The sequence below is a fragment of the Hydractinia symbiolongicarpus genome, chromosome 11 (genome assembly GCF_029227915.1).
Source record: "Hydractinia symbiolongicarpus strain clone_291-10 chromosome 11, HSymV2.1, whole genome shotgun sequence".
NCBI classification, from domain to species: domain Eukaryota; kingdom Metazoa; phylum Cnidaria; class Hydrozoa; order Anthoathecata; family Hydractiniidae; genus Hydractinia; species Hydractinia symbiolongicarpus.
In genome coordinates, this window is record NC_079885.1 from 6820197 (window position 1) to 6842245 (window position 22049).

The 22049-nt window shown below is 33.3% G+C and overlaps 1 protein-coding gene across 2 annotated transcripts; it reads left to right on the plus strand.

The window, feature by feature from the left end:
• The first annotated feature begins 380 nt into the window (after positions 1–380).
• On the plus strand, positions 381–22038 carry LOC130613762 (enhancer of mRNA-decapping protein 4-like). Of its 2 annotated transcripts, XM_057435102.1 has the most exons (22): positions 382–536; positions 4992–5033; positions 5647–5755; positions 7124–7223; positions 8554–8743; positions 8969–9212; positions 9434–9543; positions 10363–10542; positions 10905–10934; positions 11663–11732; positions 12107–12345; positions 13372–13463; positions 14151–14676; positions 14838–14862; positions 15298–15583; positions 16124–16335; positions 16889–16948; positions 17833–17998; positions 19082–19268; positions 19880–20060; positions 20431–20645; positions 21604–22038. In XM_057435102.1, exons 2-22 carry the CDS (start codon positions 4996–4998, stop codon positions 21800–21802), a joined length of 3459 nt encoding a protein of 1152 aa, XP_057291085.1. In that variant the 5' UTR covers positions 382–536; positions 4992–4995; the 3' UTR covers positions 21803–22038. The 2 variants fall into 2 exon arrangements, with proteins under 2 accessions (XP_057291086.1, XP_057291085.1); XM_057435103.1 differs by lacking the exons at positions 19880–20060; positions 20431–20645; positions 21604–22038 and adding an exon at positions 19345–19873 and having other exon boundaries at positions 381–536.
• Positions 22039–22049: the final 11 nt, after the last annotated feature.

Sequence of the window (22049 nt, forward strand, 5' to 3'; positions counted from 1 at the left end):
AGGTGTCCGCCTTTTAGAGTGCCAGTTAATTGAAGAGAACACTGAATAACAATTATTCTGTAAATTCACGAAATACGTCAGTGAAGTGTCGCTGTGGCTCGAAAACTTCGTCATCTCGGTCATCACTGTCATCAAGGGCCATATCGTGTCTACTGAATTTTTTTCTCGACTAAATTTTAAAACGGACAAGCTTCCATCTATTTTTTCATCGGTTTTAAGAAAATTTTTTTTAAACAATAGATAATTTAAATTCGCGGTTTTATTGCAGCATTTTAATTTCGCGTTTCGCGTCTAACTCAATTTTTCGCGACATTTTAATTTTTCATGCATTTGAATTTGTTGCAGAGGGGGTTGGTTTTTGCTATGACTGGGGGTCGCAGAACGAGGGTCAGGATGACTCATTTACTCCAGACTACTCCATGAGATCGAGGTGGGAAAAAGGCGAAAAAGAAAGTAAAACTCGAAAGCTATTTTTATTTTTGTAGAGAGTAAACATTCTTTCTAACTTCATACAAGGAAATATAGCAATCTAAAAGGTATGTTAATGAATGAAAAAATTCATTATTCATTTAATTCACATGTACTCAGAGAAATCTGCTAGCTAACTAAGCTAAGGAAACATCAATTGACACTTAATTAAGAGGATTTCCCTGCTGACTGACAAGTAAGTTTTCGTTCGCCTAGTTAGACTACACAGGTCGCCACATCACATCGCCTAACTAATGACTCACCTAATTAAACCATATCACCTAATTAGGTGTTTACCTTGACTTGAAATGCTAGCTAGATAGTGTTTTCCCTCTAATTCAGGCTATATAGTAGCTAGTTCTAGGACCACTGGAGCTGTACAGCTTAATTTTGATGTTAGCTTAATTAGGCGTTTTACAGCTTTTTTAAGATGTACAATACTTTGATCGTCTAAAACACACATTTAACTAAATTTTGGCATATATCTATTGAATAAATCCAATATGTACCTGAATATAAACATCTCCAATACATTAGTTTTTCGTAGCACCCTGGGGATCCGCTAAATTTAAAGTTTTAAAATTGCCGCCTAAATAGGCTGTATCACGTGACATCCAACTAGGATGCAGTACAGCTTAAATTTACGGATTCGGCTCAGCTTTGTTGCCGTAGTGATGAATGACATTTTGCTTAATTGACGAATCACATTTGTGCTACATCCGCAATTTTTAAAATTTCGCAGGGTGAAAACAAACCTAGTTCGTAGGGGGAAGAATGCTAAAAATGTTAAAATTAAAGAATAATTAGTTAACGAAAGATAACCACAAAAAAAACTAATCTAATGTATAAAATGACGTTGGACTTATATCATATAGTTTTAAAAGTTGGTTAACAAGTCTTTTTCAATTTTTTAAACAGCTCTTTCCGTTCTCAAGATATTCACATTTAAAGAATTTTAGATTTAATTATGCTGCATGGATTATGATGTCATATTTAAATAATAGCAAATCTTGATACTTTCTCTTATCAATAATTTTAGACCTGTTAAGCGGTGTGTATTCAAACTCTATTATCTATGCATAGGTATTATAAAAGGGAATTGATTAACATTATTTTTTTGCTAATATCTTGCTCGTCCCAGGCCTCTAAATTTTTTTTGATGACCTTTTGCAAGTTGAAAATCTTCATTAAATTATTTCGTATTGTACTGTATACCTAAATAGGCAACGCATAACCTAATTAGGTTATATTTCTTTTTAACATAATTCTCATGTGCGCAAACATATTGAGACATGAGTGACAATTTTGGAATCATAGTCACTTAATCATAGCATTACAGATTGTTATGTCTTAACTAGGCTACATTTGGCCTAACCGGTCCACCATGTCCACCGTAAGCTACTTTTACATGTTAAAAACAATAGAGTTCAGGTATTGCACACAAAGTTTACCATATTTTCTGGTATATAACCAGCGGGTTATAAGTTGATTTTTACGACTTCCACCTTTGGTGCGGGTTATATTGTGGTGCGGGTTATGTGATAAGTTTTGTATTTTCTGTCATTTATTGTGAAATTTTAAGTTTATACATTCAATGGAGAAAATAGTACCAACGGGATAAAATGCGTACATTAATATAACTGCATGCGCAATCCTATATCCACGTAATCTGACTTCAACTCATCATTCTCGGCTTAACGTCCCTTTTCCATGCTAGCATGGGTTGGACGGGGTATATTAATGACCCTCTTCCAATCTGATCTAGACTGTGTTAGATCTAAACTCAACTTCTTCTCTATCAAGTCTGTCCTTATAACCTCCTGCCAAGTCTTTCTTGGTCTGCCTCTGGGCTTTGCCCCAGGAACTATCAAGTCTCTACACTTTCTTACCCAATTATCCTCCTGCATTCTTCTGTGATTATGTGATTAAATTTTTTTACACAGTGAAATTGCTTTCTTTAACTTTCTTTAGCTTGCCATTGCTAATATTATGAGCTCTCTCTTTAATTCTGGAGATCATTTTTCTTTTGTGTTGAATGTAATTTTAATCTATTTATATCTTTGCAATCACATTGAGCACATTGAAATGATTTGCTTTTGGTAATAGAGCTATATAGCAGGTATCATTTTTAGGCTTAATTGACACGTATTTCACAACCTAGTGCCCAGGACTTAATTAATAATTCCTGTTAAAAATTTTGAAAAATGTTGAAATTAAAGTATAGATAATAATTTTCTTTTTTATCTTCGTTACCTTCGAGCAACAGGTGGCAACTCAAAATATAAAAAATAAATATAAATTATACAATTAATAATACACACGCAACTATCTCCTCCACATTGCCGCCATTCAGTTCATTATGCACACTGTGATTGCTGAGATATAAATAGATAACAAAATTCTATAAACATTAGAAAAGAACGTTCTGTACATCGCTGTTACAGACAATCCATGATAATTATTATGTTGTTTATTTTTATGCCAAAAAAACTTAAATATACCTAAAAAACAGATTTTACTTTAGGTTTATAACCTGATAGAATGGTTTTTTATTTGTTTGTTTGTTTAATCGCAGGAAGCAAGAGTTATTATTCGCTGAAACTTATGTCTACAAATAAAAAAAACAGCATTGTCTGATTTAGTACCGTCAGCATTAGCAGAAGATGGACTTTTCAAATTAATTTTAATTCATTATTATTTCGGCAATCGAAGACAAGGAAGTTAAGACTGAGAGAGTCGCTAGTTCAGACACTCGGTTCTCGTGTTTGGGGTTCACCAGTTTAAACGTCCCCCACTTGTCTCCAGAATGAAAAAACAGAACACACGCACTTGTTTATAAAATGATAAAGGTAAGTAAAAATACGCTGGATTTTTTTCTTAACATGATGCGGGTTATGCAAAGGTGCGGGTAAGTAAAACACATTGATTAAAATTTTATGCAGGTTATACGAAGGTGTGGGCTATCTGTTAGAATCTAGTTTATAACTCCCTAAAACAGCTGAGCTGCGGGTTATACGATGTGCGGGTTATATACCAGAAAATAGGGTATTTAGCTCATTAATTAGCTGTATTTAATTATTATAGTGTTGTGGAATCAACAAAAGGAAATAATGCAAATGTATATAACTATAGGCTAAGTTTTACCTGTTTCATACACGAATACAGTACTGTGAAAAGGTTTGTTAACATTGTGGTTCGTGTTTATTTCATGTTACGCACGAACCACAATAGCCCATGATGCGTAATTTTTTAACAATTGTGGACCTCACGTTCATGTTTCGTGGACTACACAAACAAAAATTAAACATTACACCGTGGTGTCCATGATTGATAACTGTTATTGTAAAACAACAAAGACCATATTAGTTTATCAATTAAATCAAAACCCGACGGCAAAAAAATAAATTAACGCTTGTTGTTTTAATTCATTGTCATAAAGCTTGTTATATAATAATCATATAATAATCTAAAAAAACATTTCTATCGCCGCATTTCGTTTATAAACTTTTTAACTTCAATCTAAAAAAGCATTTCTATCGCCGCATTTCGTTTTTTAACTTTTAAAATGCGATCTAAAAAAGCATTTCTATCGGCGCAGACAAATTTAACTTTTCTAGACAAATGACATTTCGTAAATATGCAATCGCGTGCATGACGAAAAATTATACACCAAGAAAAAACTACGAATATGCTTTTTTAGCTTGATAAAACCTGAAACAAACAAATTAACTTTAATGAAAGACTTTTTTGAAAAGAAAAAAAATTAAATTATACTAGCTATAAAAATTGTGGAGCTTACGAAAATAATGGTGGGACACACGATCTTTCGTGGAGATAATAATATTAGCGTGGTGGCCACGATGAATGTTTGAATGTTTGTGATACATAAAGACCACGATTTTATCGTGGTTCGTGTGCACCACGCTCGTTACACGAACACGATGTTAACAAACCTTTTCACAGTACTGTAGTTATAGGAAAAAAAAGAAAACACCTTGTACAAAGTTTTAAAATCCCATTATTTCATTCTAAAATAACAAGAAAATGACTGTATGATGCTTCAAATCGCCATATTTTGTTCTATAAAAAATGAGAAAACATAACGTGTGGAGGCCTAAAAATCTACGTATTTTGGACGAGTTAACATATTGTAGCTTAATCGCCATATTTAGATTAAATGACAAGGAAACAGCCCTGTTAAACTTAAACATCACCATATTTTGTTTTAAAATAACAAGAAAACGCTCTGTTAGTGCTTTTAGACAATAGTAGCAAAAGATGCCATATATTTTATTATGGTTTATCTGCGCATATGTAAAAATGTGAAAGGAGCATGGAGATTGTTGAAATCCCAGTTTTTAGTTATCTTATTTATGCCTAAGTGTATTTGATGTACGTTCGTAGTGTCAGCAGTTTTTCAACTTCGGGTTTGTGACGACTTAAAGAAAGTTTCAAACTTCAACCATTTTAGCTTTTAGGGAAATTATCTAGTAAGATTGCATATTTCTTGTTTTATGATTTAGAAATATGGAGCCTACTGAAGTAATACTTGAACACCAAGATATGTATGTTCAATTTTTTTTTAGATTGTTCCGATTTAGTAATGATTAAAGCCCTCCCCAAGTAAATATACAAAAACATTGGAAATATGGTTTTTGAGAATTATATATCAAATTATATACATACCTAGATTTTTTTAATATTGTAATGGAAATAAAATCAATATGCCTGTGAGATCATGCCAGAATATTACACATATTGAAATGTAGTGCTCACAGCACAGTTATGTATATATATATATATATGTACTTTTTATTGCCTTTTTGCTCTAAAAAAACACCTCACAGTCCAGCATGGTAAAATCAATTTTTCTTCTTGCAACTGGCAAAAATAATTATGCCTTTTTTTATAAGCATAAAGTTTATACAAGCTGAGATTTTGTAAAAATGAAAATAAGAATTTCCATAAATCATAATATTTTGCCAAAAAAACCATTTTACAGAACATGCATGAAAAAAAGATAAAAATGAACAAAATATCAAGAACATCAATTTATTTTCTAAGCTAAAGACTGTAGCTGTGAGTAGCAGTGAGAACATTTCTGTGGATTTTCTAAAATGTAAATCCCTTAACTTGCACAGAAAACTACATTTTAATGAGACTTAGTTTCTCTTTTAGACAATGTAAAGGAGATGATTCACAAAGTTCTTTCCCAGTATTTGGTAACAACGTCCTTGTAAAAGCTAGTGAATTAAACACAACAGACAGTAATACAGCTAGTAACAAGGTAATAACTTTAAACAAGAATCTAGAAACAACAAGAAACAACAAGAAACTAACAAGAATGTTATATAATCTGTGGACAACAATGTCAGTATTTGTTACCTGTGCAACCATTTTTTTTTACTTAGAAGCTATTTCCTTGATAAGCTGGAAGACGAAGCTGAGAATGCACTAACTTTTTCCACATTCTGTTTCTTTTTAAGGTGGCAATAACCCTTTTTTAGCCATTTAAACAGATAAGATTTTACAGTCAATGTCTCATCTGTTGTTATTATGTCCTGAAAATATTGGCCTTCAAGCACATATAGAATCAGTTATGTTCAATTTTTTAATTTCCTGAGTCAGCAGATATAGTTAAAATATGCAATAAAGAAAAAGAGAAGTAGATTTCACAAGCTTTAACTTTTTACAACCTTGTGATTATTTATTGATTTTTGGCCGTATTAAGAGGGTGTGTGGAAAACTTTTTTTTATGCTTTTCTCTTTGTTTGTTTTGAAAAAAATCTCATTAACATATATGCTGCATATAGCCGCTGCCACCCACATTTTTTAAAGTTTAATGATATACAAAGCTTGTGTTTCAATTTTAAAGAGTAACAAAAATGCTATCAGAAGTTAGAGCCCTGGGGGTGAGGCGTTATGGAGATTGGAGTTTATTTTTGCTTTATGCTCCGTATTTGTTGTTTTAACATTTCTCTTTAATAATTATGTCATTTCTTCCTGTATAATTTTACAAGCATGTAGCACTGAAGCTATATCTGGCCAAACTAACTAATTATTCACTTAAATTGCCCCATTTGTACTTTCTAACACATCCACTTGATGGAATAATCGATACCAGGGCCCACAAAAACCCGAAATTTAAAAAAAATTGGACATGTTAATGTCAGCAACAACTAGCACATCTTGAAAGTTGGGATGTAACCAAATAACCTACGATTTTAAGTCAAAAATACACTGTAAACATTGATAAGTGAACTTCAAAAAGTCCAATTTCCCGAAAACGGCCTATATAACTATTTGAGGGACAAATTTCAAAATTCGCTGACTTGTCATAACATACTTTGTGTGGGTTGTAGATGAACTTTGGGCTGAACATTGGGTCACTTATAACAAAAAATGAAATACAAACTCTTTTGATTATGCGAAAAAAAAAAAAAAAAGGTGAAGTTTTCCAGAACTGATCAAGTTTAATCTGTTGTAGTTTCATAATCACGCAATAATTGATTAAAAAATAGTTGAAGGAACTTGGACCAACTAAAACACTCAAATTAAAGTTCTCTTTAACATGTTTAAAGTAAAAACGCATGCAAAAAACAATATGCAAAGACCATCTACTGCTCTGCAGTAAATTGTATATATATTTTTTTAGATTAAAGTTAGTCAAATATCAAAATTTGAATGGGAAGAAAAATATTACTCTGGAAATCTTGTATCCTGTAATAGTACATACATAGCGTATGTTTTGAAAGGTTTGTGTACTGTCATTTTGGTTTGTGAACTGTCATTTTGGTTTGTGTACTGTCATTTTGGTTTGTGTAGTGTCATTTTGGTTTGTGTACTGTCATTTTGGTTTGTGTACTGTCATTTTGGTTTGTGTACTGTCATTTTGGTTTGTGTACTGTCATTTTGGTTTGTGTACTGTCATTTTGGTTTGTGTACTGTCATTTTGGTTTGTGTAGTGTCATTTTGGTTTGTGAACTGTCATTTTGGTTTGTGAACTGTCATTTTGGTTTGTGTAGTGTCATTTTGGTTTGTGAACTGTCATTTTGGTTTGTGAACTGTCATTTTGGTTTGTGTACTGTCATTTTGGTTTGTGTACTGTCATTTTGGTTTGTGTACTGTCATTTTGGTTTGTGTACTGTCATTTTGGTTTGTGAACTGTCATTTTTGGTTTGTGTACTGTCATTTTGGTTTGTGTACTGTCATTTTGGTTTGTGTACTGTCATTTTGGTTTGTGTACTGTCATTTTGGTTTGTGTAGTGTCATTTTGGTTTGTGAACTGTCATTTTGGTTTGTGAACTGTCATTTTGGTTTGTGTAGTGTCATTTTGGTTTGTGAACTGTCATTTTGGTTTGTGAACTGTCATTTTGGTTTGTGTACTGTCATTTTGGTTTGTGTACTGTCATTTTGGTTTGTGTACTGTCATTTTGGTTTGTGTACTGTCATTTTGGTTTGTGAACTGTTATTTTGGTTTAGATGTGCCTGCTACTTGTTTTCAGATCTCTGTAGGTGTTAAAAAGACTCCAAAATAATATCATTTAATAGCTCTAAATTAATAAGTAACAGATTGGTTTAAATTAAGAGATTGGCAATCGTGGTTTGCTTTCACTTATGTTCTGGCTGATAAAATTTACTTACAAAAATAAAATTTGCATATTGCAACAAAACACAGTGTAATGTTTAGGCTTGTTGTAAAGTCATTCTTCTACCTTCAAAAGAAAAAAAAATTAGTTATATTAGGTCTTTATTCACAGTTCATTTTTAGCGTTTAATTCAAGCACTAAAAATTAGAGGATTGTGATTTCTAATAAACCCTTAAATTTGAAAACAGACTGTGAAAATTAATTCTCAAGAAATGAATATTACAGCTTTAGATGACTGCATACATTTGGTGTCTTAACTAAAACCCATTTCTTTGACAAACCATCGAGTATGTAGATGAGTATGAGTATGCATAAAGTTGGCATGGTATTAATTGGCCCATACTCGGCCAGTTAGCATAAACTTGCTAATCCCTAAAGCTGCCTTTATTGTTAAATAATAAAATTATCTCTGTATTAAATACCTTTTATTTACTAGCTAAAGGAAGTGCAGATGATCATGTTCGTGTTATCAATCATCACACATCGTCTCGTGTATTACTGCGTGGGTTTAAAAAATGTGTTGAAGACGTTAATTTTGAATCGTTTAAGTCTAACCAGTTGGCTTGTGTCGATTCAGAAGGCACACTATTTGTCTTCAATATATTTGAAACAGAAGGAAATGTAAAGTATCTTTTCAAAACCTCGTTACGGTACAGTGGACAGTTGTAAAAATAGAAAGAAAAGGAACAATTTAAGACAGACAAAAAGTAGAGAGATGATTGCACTGGTATTTTTTAGAATCAACTACACATCATTCGTTTTCAGAAATTTTTTTTTTTTGGTTTTGTGAATACATTAGAAACTTCATGTAAAAAAAGCCTTGTTTATAAATTTCTTTAACTAAACCCAAGATCTAAAATAATTATAAAGGTAGTAAGAAGTCACATTGACACTGCAAAAACTCGTCGAGTTGTTTGGGCACCTAATCTTTTACTTCCTATGGAAGGTCATGAACCAATGGTAGCTTTGTCCTCTGGATGTGAGGCTGAAGTTTTTAACATACATACTATAAAAGAAAATTTTAAAGAAGTTGAGGAACTTTCTAGAGATGATATTACAAAAGGTGTTATTCGCATTGAGAAGGGCCATACTGAGGTGAGTGTTTATTTGCTAACTTTTTACAGGTGCATATTTAAAATGTTTTTTTAAACAGGGTGGCTGCAAGTTGTAGAGATACATGTTTTAAATTAGAGATACACATTTCTAAAACCAAAATAGGAATTTCATCAAGGCGGTCTTATGTATAATTTAACTTCTTCACAACTTAAATAAAAAGGGGCAATTTTCTCTTTATATTTTTTTTTACATTTTTTAAGGAAATCACAAGTCTGGCATTATCTCCTGACACACAAGTGCTGGCTACATGCAGTTTGGATGGTGACGTTAAATTTTGGAGCTTGAACTTTGAGGCTGAAGATCCTCCAACGTAAATTTTATTTTCCAATTTAATGAAACTTTTGTTCCTAAAAAGTTATAAAGTTCCATAAAATATCAACCCATTTTTTTAATACAAAAATTCCACTTAGCAATAAATTTATTAAGTTAAAATGCTTTTATGAAAAGTTTTTTCATGTTTAAAAAGCTGAAAAATGCTCACAACAGACCGTTCGAGGAAAACGTAAAAAATCAAACCTGAAATAAAATTTAAATAAAAAAGAGTCGTTGCTTTTCTTTTTTATCTAGTTTTCTGCACCATATGTTTCTCAATTCCCCAAAAAAAATGTCTCATACAACCAGAAAACGAAATACACTGTTTAAAATTGACCACTGGAATAATCTTTCAAACAGTGACTTAATAAACTACAAAAATCAAAATAAGCAATAAAAGTCTTTATAAAAATTTAATTCTCTTAACTCTGGAAAGTTAGCAAATGTTATTTGACTGATGCGCTTTTTACACATGCCAGCATGATGTGTGCATACACAAACAAGAAAGTTTGCGTAAGCAACTTTGATTTCCAAAAAGAGTTAGCTGCGAAAGTTAAATTTCTTTGTGATTTTGGTATCTTAAAAGTACCTTTCCGCTAACTCTCTTTTCTTAAAGTAGAGTAAAAAACCGAAACACGTTTTCAGAGAATATCAGAATGTTTCATTGTGTGAGTACAATTGCAAACAAGTGAGAGTATTTGAGATAGAATACTCGTCACATACAAGTGGAGTACCAACAGGAGAAATTACCCATACTCGTAGTTTCATACTTATGTATAGTTTTCGCAATCGGCACTGCATTGCTGTTTATATTTAGCTGTCTTCACGAGTGGGAACCACATGATGGAGAACCTGTATCATGTTTATTCTTTTGTGACAACTTAGTTGTTAGTGATGACTCTTCACCGTTTTGGAGATACCTTATAACTGGGACTGCAAGGAATTCGGTTTTAAAAATTTGGTGCGCTGTCAAATGGGAGTGTATGCAAACCTTAAGGTAGGTTATATATAAGAAGTTAGCCTAGGAATTGTTTTTTTTCCAAGAAAATAGGAAAATTTCGGTATTTGCAATTTGAATGGACGATAATCATCTAGAAAAATGGAACAGAGAAGGTGGGGAGATCATTGAAAATGTGGGTACCTGATGCCACAAAAGGAATTAAAAATCATTTTTGACGCAAAGAATTTAATTTAGAACCCCATTACTTTAATTTTTTTTATTTGAATGTTTTTGAGTAGGTGTAAATTTGTTTGACTGCAAAAAAATTTTGGTCATTTTAACAAAATTATTTAAAAAAGAAAGAAACAACCCGTGCTAATGTTGTATCGTTTCTATATGTTTGACGTTATATTTTTTAGGTTTGACAAGTACACTGATAGTGCAATCACGTAAGTTATATTTACCACCTTGTAAATGTGAATGTTCATAATGGAATATCTATTATACTAAGAAAAAAAGTCTGTGTATCTGTCTGCGACTTTTGCAAATTGGATTATATTATTTTTAATTTTCTTTGACGAAGTCTAAAAAACATCACCTTTGAAACTGTTCTGTAATTTAGAAATCTTTGACAATATTGTATTGCACTTTAAAGTTGAGGCCAAATAACTTGGAACAGATGGAATTAAACTGACGCCATCTTTTGCATGGGTAATTCAGTCCCTTCTAAGTCCAAAATGGGTCCAATTTTGGAGCTGGGTTAATTCTCATTTTATAACAGAGAGGTTAATGACATTATTAAAAATTCTTTAAACCCTGATATCTCTGTAACTGTTCCTAAAAAAGAACTTGTCCATATACATTATTTTAGCCAACAGTTCTCTTCCCTTGTTTTTCTGCCTAAGTGGATAATTCTACAGGCTTATCGTCTAGTTTATAATAGTCTTAATTCTGTAGCTTTATTTTGGACCTCCTGCAAAGTAATTTTTATGCTAAGGGGCACGAAATACCAATACAGGAAACATACGACAGGCAAATTTCTGTGGCTTTTTTGTATATGCTTAAGACTAGTTTTGTTATGATACTATAAAACACAAAGAAAAATAGCTTCTATTCTATCAAACATGATTGTGTGTGAATCTGTTGCTGGTTTTATTATTTTTAATTATCTTTTTAGTTCACCTTGCTTTAAAGTAGCGTTGGATATATCTGCAAAGTATCTCATACTTTCTGATATTCACAGGCAGGTTAGTTTTTTTGGTTTGATGTATGTCTTCATGTTATAATATATACGATAGGTTTCTCAACGCAATCTTTTTTTAATAAACAGCCTTGGACATTTAATAAGATATTTAGAGATTGAGGCAAACAAGAATATATCCTTAGCTAGAATGCTGAACATAAAATCCTATAGATGGTGAACTCATTTATTTTGTATTTCAAGATTCAGCCATCATAACCTGCACAATTTGTCTATAGTGACACAATTAGAACTATTAGTTTGTAAAATTTGACTGTTCCACACCATTTTGAAATTAACCCCACTAACAGAGTCTAGCTCTCCATTTTTGTTTCTAATAATCGTCTCTTGACACCTTTGTTGGATTGAATTTTTTACTAGGTCCTGTATATCTGTCAAATGCATCACGATCTCGAAAAAGAAAATTCCTCCTTCATATCTATTTCTGAGTTTATTTTGAAAGAACCCTTGCTAAGTTTTGCAATAAACGTTGCAAAAGAACGTAAAAGCAGGTCCTCTTCTGATGAAGCTGAAGCTGACCTGGACGACAGCGAAGACAAGGAAGAGAAAGAAGAAAAATCAAATTTGTCTGTGGTTACTTTATTTGCAATTCAAAAGAGGTATTTTTCTCTATTAAGGTCCATTTTTATTGTTGTTAATGTTACAGTGGACTCTCCATAACTCGAACCCTTTAACTCGAACCGCTCCTTAACTCGAACGAATTCGTAGGCACCAGGAAAATTTCCGAATCAACTCTCTACTACTCGAATCTCCATAACTCGAAAATCTCCTTAAGTCGAACAATATTTTTTGTCCCTTGAAAGCATATTAGGCTATTTTCGCTCTTCATAACTCAAACAATCTGAAAATTAAAGAATTTCAGAGTTTTTTTCTGATTCGAATATTTTCTACGTGTGTTCGGTCCCTTAGATCATTCGAACGAAGTCATTCGAACGCGCCGTTCGAATGTCAAATGTTGGAGTCTTTCAAGGATTTAAATGATAATATTAAACATATCAATTTGATCAGTGAACGAACTGTAACTACGGATTTTTTCATTACAGAATAGATTTAATCAACTGAAATAACTTGTTTACGACTTACTTCTCACCCGTAAGGTAGATAATTACTCTAATACATCGTTTTCTTGTAAGGGGCTTATGTATAAAGGATAAACTAGCAAAATGTCCAAACTGTCTTTTACTCGAACCGCTCCATAACTCGAACGATTTCTGATTCCTCGTGAGAGTTCGAGTTATGGAGAGTCCACTGTATCAATTTTTTTTTTTTTTTTTGCGCAATATTTTCCGCCTATGCATGAATGTTTGAAACAATGATGTGTTTTGCTTGCTGGATATCCTCAATATTTCCAACCACTTCTGTATGCCTTTTCCTCTCACTTGAGTGCAGAGTTCAGGTGGTTTCCAAAAAAGGTTTGTTTCCTGTCCGTAGGCGATATTTAGACTTGGTACTGAAGATTTATAACAGTTTATAACAAATGCAACAAAGTCTAGCTGCAGCTAAGCTTTTGGCCGGTGTGGAAGATGTCTCGACTTTATACAGGGGCATTCCGACACTTTCTTATAAAAGAACCAACAACCCTTTTGTTTTGTTATTTATTGTTTTTTGTGATGTTCTCCTTATAGAGCATTGCAGAAACTGTCAATAAAGTTTAAAGCAAGCACGTCAGTGCATACTGTTCCACCTTCCATTTCGACAGCTTCTCAAGATGACCTATGTAAGTCTTCCCTATTCTAGTAGGGTGAACGGTTTTACACTTGTGATCTACCATGTCTGCCTTTCTAATTTGTGTCGAAACTCGGCAATTGCAGAGGCGAATGCCGACATGTTAACAAAGTTGAATTATTTCGGCAAATGTTTGCCGGTGTGGTTTTTGTTTAAAGGAGCTACAAAACGGATCAAGTAAGGTCGCCGATAACCCTACCACCTCGACTTTCATGTAAGTCGCTAAAGTAAAAAATCAACAGCCTGTTTTGTAGCCCCTTTAAGTTGGTTGTAACTTGAACTTAAGTTTTGCCCAAATTTTATCACTCAATTTTGTGTTTTTTCTGTATTTCCGACGTGAAACAAGTTTGCCAACATGAAGCAGGCGAATGATATGTCTTTTTTTCCAACGTGAAATAATTGAATTATAGCTGCTGGCAGCAAGTCAAATAGTTGTGAAAAACAGATTATGCAACTTGTGTATAAAATGTAGATGGTTTAGACCTAGTACTACAGTAAGGTTTACGTCATTTAACAACGATTATTTCAGTCGTGTCATTAGCTCATAACTTTAATTCCAAAATTAGTTGAACCAGCAATAATAACATTTTAATCATGAGAATAAGGCAGAATTTAAATAATATTTTTAAAGAAAGGATTTGGCGTTATAAACTGTACAATACAATCATTTATATTTCAGCAATAAGAGATGGTCTTTCGGATATTGAAGTTATTGAGAATACCACTGACAAAAACCCACCCGAATCACTGTCTGTATCTGATGAAGACTTGTCATCGCCAGTTGCAAGTTTCCGTAGCCTGGAGAGCACTCTGACGACTGTATCTACTATATCCCTACTTCCTTCTTCGATTACTCCCATTGAAAACAAACTTGATGTTTCTTCGCACAACGAAGATGGAGAGACAACTTTGATTGATATTCAGTCAACGGAAATAAATAACTCAGTGATGGAGGAATACTCCATTGTTTCTGAGTCGTTGATACATGGAATGGAGAAATTAAGTTTTGATGTGTCAATGTTAGTTGGCAATGATGCCGTCGCAAATGACGCTGTTGTTAATGGACATAGTGAAAGTAGCGCTAGTGTAGTCATAAACGGTAAAACCGGGCCAGACGAAAGTATGACGTCAAGTGCTCACAGGCAAAGAACACTTAGTTTTGATGCAGTAGACGGTGTCGTGTTGGATGAGAAACCTGTGATAAGGTGAACTATTACTAACTTTTTAGTTTTAGTTCTGCATTGTGGATTATTTTAGTCATTGTAATGCTTCTAAAGGATATGCTTTCATACGTGAATGTTATACCATGTAGAAGTCTCTGTTCATAGTGTGACTGGTTACTTACTTACCTTTCTCTTTCTTTCAGCACACCAAACACTACGAGTGACAAGGTATGGTGATGTTTTTACTATGCATTATTATATTATTTCCAAAAAAAAAAAAATTTGTTTAAAAATAAAGAAATGAATCTACAACTAGTGGATTATACAATAATAATGAGTGCTTGATGTGCCTTACCTAAGTTTGCATTACAAAGATTTCCTAGAAATCCTGTAAACGTTACCGTTACCCATTGTGATTTGACATTTTCCAAACTGAAGCTTTTTTCTAAAACTTTCTTATTAACAAGGCTTTTTGTGATGAGGATTTGAACTATGGTTTTATGGTTTTGATATAAAAAACATTTGCTGTTTTGTACATTTTTTTAGTTTTGTTTTGTTGTATGCATGAGTTTCACAATATTGGAGCTTTTCTCAGCCTATTAAAGTTTTTCAACAGGTTTCTTATAGACTGGTTTCTTATATAAAAATGTTTCTTTTTATTAGACCACGACACCTGTCGACATGCAGCAAATGGCTACCATTTTAAACAAACAGCAACAGCTTTTAAGCCAACAACAACACATGTTATACAGTCAGCAGCAAGAACTAAGCGAGATGAAGGGCATGTTAAAACAGCTGCTCAATCAAAAGCGGCCTGCTTCAGGTGAAAGCCCAGTTGCTGCCTCTGACACCACGGATCACGAGGATTTGAAAGTCTTCATGCAACTCCTGCAAAAGAGTGCCCTCTCTCAGTTCAGCAAAGCAAGTAAAGATTTTAACAAGTCGTGCAGTATCTTTTCAAGTAGTATTTGTTGTTGCAAGTTGTTGCTTGTGTAACAGATCTTTTTTTGAAAATAAAAATTAGGTGAGGCTTAAAAAAATGAAAACAATATAACCATAATAAATAAAAAATTTGTATTGATATTTATTTTAGTCGTTTATAGCCTTACAGTTTTTTAGAAAGCTACTATTAAATGCAAATAACTGGTGTTAAGCGTTGTAATGCTTTACACCACCAAAGAAAAAATTTCTATGGGACAATAGAGGAGATGAGTAAAAACAGTGCACAAAAATGCAGATATTTTTTATGGATCAAAATCAAATTTCGAAAAAAAAATTCCATGGACAATTGCAAAATAGAAAAATATTAAAAGATTTTAACTGGATTAATTAAAATGATTTCAAGTTTTGTGTAATCGTCCTCTACTTCACAGGATTCAAAAAGTTGTTAGCCAGAGTTCTTTTTTTCAGTATAACGGTAACGCCAATTGCTGACAAATAATTACACCAATTTTAGATTTATACTTTCTTGATTCCATATAAACAATAGCACAGCGTATCGACCAGTTTATCAAGGATCTTCATGCGCATGTGCAAAGTAGAGAGGATCGAACAGTTCAACAGTTATCGAGTGTTGTGTCCAACACCATAGCGATTAAGTTGGAGAAGACGATCAAAGGCGAGATGAAACAAACAGTGTTGAATGGTTTGGAGAGGATCCAACGTGAATACTTTGAAAAATTAACCAATCAAATTGCGCAGGTAATAGTTATTTTTTGGTTGTATTTTTTTTTTTTTTTGAGTTTGCTCTAGATAGAACAAATGAGAGATTTCTTTCAGGTTCGTAAAATTCTTGGGTTATGACTTCTTTAAAAATTTTTTAAAAAATCAGCTTTTTGTGCTCAAAAAAGTTTTTGTATTTAAGAGCAGAAATTTTCTCAGGCAGAAACTTTGTAAACAAGCAGCTTTTAAAATGTCAAAATTCGTAGTCTAAAAAAGTTTTCTTAAAGGCGGACGAGAGAGAAAAATGTCTCAAAATTATAAAGTAAAAACATTTTGTCTTTAACTAATTGTCTGACACCATCAAAGAATATTGTAGACAAGTCCCAATTAAATGATATTTTCTTGGAAAGTCTTTCAAAGCAATCAAAAAATGAAAGTTAACATAAAAGATTTCTTTGGTTCAGCTATCTTTAAGAAATTTCTGGGATTTTGGTTAGTAATTTAAGGGTCGGGTCGTGAAGACCAATGTCCCCATTTTGTTGTCGCTGCAGTAGAGATCTATAAAGTTTATTTTCCGATGTTTTTTTTGTAGAAATTATCTGTATGGGAGAGGACTCTTCGTGAAGAAAGTCAAGAACTCATTAAAAGCAAAGTAAGTTATCTGCCTCTCTTTCGCGTTGTTGATATTATGATTGTCTTTTTCTAGCAAAGAAACTTGATACCCCCTTCTAATAAACTCTTCTCCAATAGAAAAATGACATTGAGACAAACTGAAGCTTTTTTCTAAAACTTTCTTATTAACAAGGCTTTTTTTTATGAGGATTTGAACTATGGTTTTATGGTTTTGATATAAAAAACATTTGCTGTTTTGTACATTTTTTTAGTTTTGTTTTGTTGTATGCATGAGTTTCATAATATTGGAGCTTTTCTCAGCCTATTAAAGTTTTTCAACAGGTTTCTTATAGACATTGAGACAAATGACGTCACTTTTTTACCTGATCTAATAAGTCTTCTTGCAAGTAAACTAGTGCTTACCCTATGACTAATCTTAAATTGACCCACTAAGATTCCGCTCGCCACATTTTCTTATTTTCATTTTGGCATATGTAAAGAAATAGAATATCTTGAAATTCAAATAGCGCTATTTCGTGCGTCGTAAACATAATGCTTAATAGTCAACTGGATTGGATCAATGACTGTAACTACGAACTACAAACGAACTAATAACATGAAATAAAAATTGCGAATCGTGCGCCTTCCAGTTCTGGGAACCGCGGATTGAATCCCGCTCGCTGCCAGCCAATGTGTTAGCGATGCACTAAGTAGCTCTGTTTCTATATTGAAAAAATTGCCTAAAAAAAATTGCTTAAAAATTGCTCAAGTCTTAAGTAATTCAAAATATGAGTTAAGATAAGTAAGTCTTAAAAAAACGTAAAAAAGCTCAGTACATCGTCAAAACGTTAACTCTCTGTTATTACCCTGACATAAGACACAAATTTCTTTTCCGTGTTCATATCTTTTCCTTTCTTCACATAGCCGCTAGCTGAATCGATCGGGTTTGCAGCAGCAAGTATACTCGAAGGGACGATTCCGAATGCGTACAGGGAATCTTTTAAGAATGTTCTTCTACCAGGATTTGAGAAAGCTTCGATGACCATGTTTGCACAAATCAACGATGCGTTTCAAAAAGGGACCAAACAGTGTAAGTTCTTTTTCATGTAATTTCTTTTGCGTCGTGCTAAACATTTTAAGCTACAATGCAACTCCTTCCATGACCATATTTAACCAGATGACCATGTGTGAATAGTCTGTCATAGTTAGAAGGCTTTGTAGAATACTAATACTCTGGGCGTCACATGATTCGGCGTCAAAACGGAAGGGGTCTTAACATTACAAAATCCTCCTTTTTTCGCTTGTTAATATAAAATATTTGTATATTAGGAAGTCAAAAAAAGCTTGAGTGTACATAATATAAGCCGCTCATGTATAGACCAATTATTGATTTTTTTGGTAACACTGCCAAGTATAGACTTCCTGTGTAAGCCCTAATGCAGGAAAATATTAAACATCAAGAATGCAAAGCCCCGTGAAAATTGTTGAAAATGCAAAATCTGATGCTTGAAATGACGTTTTCTTGTTCCATGTAAGACATATTGTTTCCTGAACGAATTCTTTTTTTCCTGAACAGATACTTGTATAAGTATATAGCCCATCACCCGGCTATAAATCCACCATAAAGAGCTTTTAAACTTCTATAAACCTAGTTCAGAGGTTTTATGGTATGTGCAATTGTTTTTAGATGTGTATTTTTACAGTGGGTTACATCTTTGTGCCATGACAAGAAATTTTGCCACTTATCTATTAGCGACTTCCTGGTTCTTAGATTAAATAGGAAACTGTAAATGTTTTCTATGACTTTATTCTTTCCCTGGATGGTTAGCCTTTTTTTCTGTTGTTTGTATCACATCACCTTTTAATCAAAGTTGGATGTACACTTTGTACTAAAAAAATAATAGTTGAGTTTTAAATACCTTAGGTATTAAATTTCACGTGTACATGGGAGTTAATTTAAGTACCAGAATTTTCGAAATTTGTATCTGCAAAAGTTGAATTTTAACAAATATTTTAAATATTTAGTAATATCTTTGTATAAAACAAATGCTTCTCTTCGCCAATATTGCGAAATTAATACCTAAAATAACATGATCGTGTAATTTGGAAGTTTTTGATTTGGGAATCTACACTTGAAATTTTATTTAGTAACTCGTAACCCTCTTTCTTGTAGACCTTGAGCGTCTGGAAGGTCATTTGGACGTAAGGAGACAGAAACAACAAGAAAAACAAGACCCTCTCATCAATAGTCTGCAAGATTTGGTACATTCCTTCCAAGGAACTGCAGATCGATTAACTAGTGGGGTAGAAACCAACCTCGAAGCTTTGATGCAGAAGCAACTGCGTGATGCTACCGATAGGTAAGGCCTGCTAACAAAGCATGGTTTCTATTTAACTATCGATTTTGTGGAAATGTGTCAATGTAAATGTTTTTAGCCCTGTGTAATGATTGTTGTTTGCGCAAAGAAGAATGTGTTGGTTTTAAACACGGTTCTTAGCGTCTGGAGGATCAGGGAGAATCATAACCTTGACCAGATAGTAAGGATTCAGGGAATGTCAGGATTTTTTCTTCTTTTTTTTTTGCTAATCATGAATATGTTTTATGGTTGTGTCATATTCTGACGAGCGATAAATATGTCATGTTTAAAGTTGTTTATTTATTGGGGTGAAGAAAAAGAAGAGATATTATGTTCATGTTCAGTTCGGATATTAACTTCTATTCTTGATGCCAGCATGTAGGCTTAAAACTCAAGTTTCATGAAGACAAGGAGAAAAGTTTTTTTAAAGCCAACTGACCAGGAGAAATGATATTAATTTCGTGCTATTTGGCCAGAGTAATTTAAGAAATTTTATATCAATAACTGTTATGAACCCTAAATTCATTTTTGTATTTGTATTGTTACCAAAAAAAAAACAAGAAACCGTCATATGAACTGTGTGGCGTACAGTGTAGAGGCCTATTTTACTTTAGAATGCAAAACAACCTTGGGAAATCAATCGAAGCTCAGATTATTCCATTGATTGCAAAGTCTGTAAACAGACATTTTGGCGATGCTTTCAACGAGTGGAAGACTAAGATTGATGAATCACTGAGTTTGATACAAAGCTCCACAGTCAGTGCGTCGATGTTGGTCGATGACCGGGATCCGAGGGTATGACTTTTAACATGTTTCTATTTTCCCACTAACGTGCTTAACATGGTTTTACCGCGAACTGAGGACAGATGCTAAACGGAAGTTTAATTTCCTGTGTGGAGTTAACACGGTTTTATATACACAGACACGAATTAATACCTTTGATGGGTCAATACAGACAGGTGTCTGTGTTACTATTGTCGATGCTCTAATTCTGAAGTCTTTGCTTGGATTGTCAGGGAGTTTTTTCGTTCGTTCGTTCGTTCGTTCGTTCATTCGTTCGTTCCTTCATTCGTTCGTTCGTTCGTTCGTTCATTCGTTTGTTTTTTTTTCGTTCATTTTCGTTCGTTCGTTATGATATGTGTACTATCTATTGTGTTTTCTTTAGACTCGTGTAGCGGAGTTTTTAAAATTCGGCGACTACAACTCAGCTTTCGACGCTGCATTGAACGCTTCAGATCTTGAAGTCGTTATGTTTCTGTGCAAACAAGTGGATCCTGTGGAATTATTCCAAGCGAAGGATAAGCTGCCCCAGCCTACCATTTTGTCTTTGATGCAACAATTTTCTATGCACCTCAACGAAGAAACGGAAACGAAAATAAGGTACGATATACGCAAAATTCGATCCTTTAAAACATTAAACTAAAGTCGCATTAGCGGTAATGTATTTCGAAAGTTTTGCTGCGGTATACATATACATGGATCCGTGTTTTCTATATGCAAAATGTTAGGCGAATCACTAAAGAAAAAGTGCGAATCTAACGGTAGACGAACAAGTAAATAAGTAAAAACGTTAAACATAAACCGTTGTGCGTCGTAAATTTTAACCCTTCCAGGTTGCACTTTGTTACGCTACGTTGCATTGGTATAATACTTCCGGATTTTCAGTAAGATGTAATATCTCCCAGAGTCCTAATTATTGGCTATCACTCAAAACTACCTCTTAAATTCCTATGAAATCCTTACACTTGGTAAGATGTAATAATCTCCCTTAGGATAATGTTTAAAACAACTTAAAATTTACAACATAATTTTATTTGAAGAGGAATCATTCCAGCAAGTTTCGACACTTAATTAATCCAATTCACGTATTTTTTATGAATCAATTTTTTGGTCAAAAAGATCATATTTTAGGTCAAATTTCAAACAGAAGGAAGGTGTGGTGGTCATAATTTGGTAATTTTTGTTAAAACCTGCGAAATTCGCTAATCTTTCCAGGGCAGTTGTTGGAAGAATGAGGGATTTTAAAGCCGTGGAATATTTGCTTTTGCTGACCATTTAAATTGTGGAGATAAAAATCCTGGTCCGAAAATTTTTACGCTTGTAATTACATCAGATGCCGTTTTTTCGTATAATTTTCATCGACTCTGCTTTTAACTTTGTTGAACAATTTAGTAATCTCTGTTACATTAATTCTTGTAAAAATAAATTTTGCCGGATTTAATTTTGGTAACGTCTTTAGCTTTAATTGCATTAAAAGCAGTGTTTGTTATAAGTCCTGTGTAACAAAGCCAACCTTCCGGTTCACATTTTGTATTTAACATTTTTTGTAATTTTCTAGATACATGGAAGAATCAATCATGGCGTTGGACCCAGAAGACGAAATCACCCGCCAGCACATGCCGGCTGTTTTAACAAATCTTACCGAACAGGTAAACATTGCTATCGAGTGTTTGACGGAGACTGACCCATCTAACAAACAGATAAAACGGTTAAAGATGCTGGTGATGGCCTCCAAATCTCTCCTCCACGGAGATTAACATTCACACAACAAGTTGACACGAAGTAACTGAGACTACCGTAAAAAATGACCTACCTCCTACCAAATCTGAGACGAATGGATACGCGTTGGAGAGAGCGATTTAGTAAGCAGATATTTATGAAAGTGGACACACAAACATAGTTTTTTTCTAACTTTTTAGTCGTAGTATAAATACGAATGTTTTTGTTGAGTTTTTTAATTGTTAAAGTTCAGTGTCTGACTTCATGCCAGCGAGATGTGTGTTT